Source organism: Myotis davidii, unplaced genomic scaffold (genome assembly GCF_000327345.1).
Source record: "Myotis davidii unplaced genomic scaffold, ASM32734v1 scaffold539, whole genome shotgun sequence".
Lineage (NCBI taxonomy): Eukaryota > Metazoa > Chordata > Mammalia > Chiroptera > Vespertilionidae > Myotis > Myotis davidii.
This window is the reverse complement of record NW_006290028.1, coordinates 207,975-210,889: the sequence shown is the minus strand read 5'-3', so window position 1 is coordinate 210,889 and position 2,915 is coordinate 207,975. Positions and strand designations below refer to the sequence as shown.

General features: G+C 67.3%; 1 protein-coding gene across 1 annotated transcript in view; it reads left to right on the top strand.

Moving 5' to 3' along the window:
* LOC102761967 (unconventional myosin-XVB-like) overlaps positions 1 to 2,915 on the top strand; it is a 52,809-nt gene that overhangs the window by 49,437 nt on the left and 457 nt on the right. The window contains 10 exon segments of the mRNA XM_015563305.1: positions 509 to 585; positions 666 to 781; positions 871 to 965; positions 1,068 to 1,145; positions 1,244 to 1,340; positions 1,514 to 1,659; positions 1,788 to 1,903; positions 2,202 to 2,335; positions 2,523 to 2,656; positions 2,742 to 2,882. Coding sequence (XP_015418791.1) covers positions 509 to 585; positions 666 to 781; positions 871 to 965; positions 1,068 to 1,145; positions 1,244 to 1,340; positions 1,514 to 1,659; positions 1,788 to 1,903; positions 2,202 to 2,335; positions 2,523 to 2,656; positions 2,742 to 2,882 — 1,134 coding nt within the window.

The following is a 2,915-nucleotide window of genomic DNA, read 5'->3' as shown; positions in this document are numbered from 1 at the left end:
GGGCCGGGGATGCCACAGGCCCCGGCTGTTTGCTACGCCTGGGGGAGGAGCGGGCCTGGGCTGCTGGAGGAATTTTGGACATGTGAGGTCTGAAGTCCCCGACTTCCGACTTCCGAGGGGAGGGCCGGGGTTCAAGGGAGAAGTGTGAGCTGGAGGCAGGCACCAGGTCGTCAGCAGATGGAAGCAGCGAAGAGCATCAGGGAGGAGTACAGAGGCCCAAGGGCACCGCAGCCCTTAGAGGTCAAGGAGGTAACTAAGAGGGACCAGGGAAGGCGGAGGGCAGGCCAAGCACGGCCGGAAGCAGCTGGAGACAGTGACTTAGAGTGACCGGTTGTGCAGACACCATTACACCGAGTGAGATGACAGAGAGATGACCACCGACTGGGCTGTCACCCCACTTGGCCCCCAGCCTCTAGCCATCAGCTCCCACGCCACCCCTCACTCCACTGCACTCTGCCCGCCCCCCGGCTGCCCCTCCCCTGCCCACCGGCCCTTTCTGTGCCCGTAGCTGTGCCGGGAGAAAGAGGACCTCAGGGATGAGATTTACTGCCAGGCCATCAAGCAGGTCACGGGACACCCCCGGCTGTGAGTGTTGGGGTGCTGGGGTGGGCGGCGGGCAGCCCGCTGCGTGTCCGGCAGCCCGAGCCCAGCTCTCTGCCCCGCAGGGAATTCTGTGCTCGAGGCTGGAGCTTCCTCAGCCTTCTCACCGGCTTCCTGCCGCCGTCCTCCACGCTGCTGCCCTACGTGACCCAGTTTCTGCAGGACGCGGGTAGCAGTCAAGGTGCCTGTGGGAGGGGCTCCCAGGCGGGTCTCGGCGGCGTGGGGAGGGGTTTGAAGATGCCACTGACCACAGCCTGGTCCTCTCTGCAGAGCTGGCCCGCAGCAGCCAGAAGCACCTCCAGCAGACGGTCAAATACGGGGGGCGCCGGCGGCTGCCGCCCCCGGGTGAAATGAAGGCGTTCCTGGTACTGGGGGTGCAGGCGGGGGCATTCTGGGTCTCCCTCGGGGGGCGGGGGGGAGTCAGGGCATAGGTCTGGGCTGGACTGACCTGCCACGTGCCCTGGCAGAAAGGGAAAATGCTCCGCCTGCTCCTGGTTCACCTGCCCGGAGGCGTGGGCTACAAGACCAACATTGGGCCTTTCACCGTGAGCTGGGGCCACCCAAGACGGGCCGGGCTGGGGAGGGGCGGGGCTGTGGGCCTCAGTCCTGGCCCAGCCCCATCATGGCCTGTCCGCACGCCCAGGTGGCAGCAGAGGTGCTGGAGGAGCTGTGTGGGAAGATGGGCATCACGGAGCCCGAGGAGGTCCAGGAATTTGCCCTGTTCCTCATCCAAGGCGAAGGCGAGTGTTGGGGGAAGGACGCCAGGCTGCACTCAGGGCGGCTCCCCTGCTGGGTCCACCTTTGAGCCCCACCCCCACCCCCACCCGGGCGAGGCAGTTCCTACACTGGGGCTGGCAGGGGTGGGGCGGGGCCTGGGCAGCAGGGAGGGCGCTGAACCGAGCTCCCCGTGCAGGTGAGCTGGTGCGGCCCCTGCGGCCCCAGGAGTACCTCAACAACGTGCTGGTGGGCCGGGAGACCAGCCTGCACAGCCGGCGGCTCGGCTGGGAGACCCGCCTGCACTTCGATAACCCCACCTACATCAGCACCCACTACAGCCAGGTCAGCCTGCTGCCCACTGTCTGGGCGGGGCCTCCGGGCCTCCCTCCCCTCCTGCCAGGAGCAGGGACGGGGCAGGACTGTCGGGGGGCTGTAGGGCACAGCTGCCCCTCACTGTGCTCTGCCCTCAGGTGCAGCGAGACTACCTGCAGGGGAAGCTGTTGGTCGGCGCCCAGGCCGATGCCCTAGTTGCCAGGCTGGCTGCCCTCCAGCTTGTCAGCAGGACCCAAGAGGCCCCCCTCTCAGAGTGAGTGTGCACGCCCCCCACGCCTCCTGTCACTTCTCGTCCCTCCTGGAGCTGAGGTCAACCTCAGCATCCACCCCAAGGGCCTCTCAGCCCACAACCCAAGGTCAGGGCCACCTGACTTGACTCTCCTTGGCCCTAAACAGATGGGGCTGGAGCAGTGGAGGCCCGTCCGCCCCACCCAAGCTCAGGGGCAGGGACACCTCACTGGTGTCTGATCTTCAGTCGCCCCCACGCAGCCACTGGTTCACTCACTGCGCGCCGGCTGGATGCCCAGCCTTGACCCCCCGCTGTGTCCTAGGCAAGACCTGCTGGCTTACTTGCCGAGGCTGCTGCAAGGCCAGCTGAACATGGCCGCCATCCAGAGCCTGATGGACCAGGAGCTGAGGCAGCTGCAAGGACGCAGCGCCCAGGAAGCTCAGATCGACTTCATCGGTGGGTCTGGGGCCCGGGGGCAGCTGGGGAGGAGGGAGGAGGTAGAGGCCCTGGAGGGAAGGGGTGAGGGTGGAGGGCTGAGAAAGCTGCTCCACCTTCCCTGTCCCTCTCACCTCACCTGGGGGCCAGCAGGGCAGGTCCCCAGGCCCCAGAACTCCCATCTTGTGTGTCACCCCTCCACCCCCAGAGGCGGCCAGCCAGCTGCCCCTTTTCGGTTACACTGTCTACGTGGTGCTGCGGGCCAGTGACCTGACGCTGCCCAGACCCAGCCTCCTGGGGCTGAACCGACAGCACCTCATCCTCATGGACCCCAGCTCCCAGGTGGGCTGGGCACCCGGGGCCATTCCCTCCCACCGCCCACACGTACCCCCATGAGAGGGTCGAGCCCTGTCCCTGCTGCCCCCAGACGCTGTGCCGCTCCATCGCCCTGAGGGACCTGCAGCAGCTCCACCTGCTGAGCCCCCTGGAGGCAGGCAGGCCCCCTGCCCTGGAACTCAACTATGGCTCCCCTGACAGCCCCCAGACCGTCTGGTTCGAGCTGCCGCAGGTGAGGGGCGGGGGCCCCCGACCCTGGGAGGCT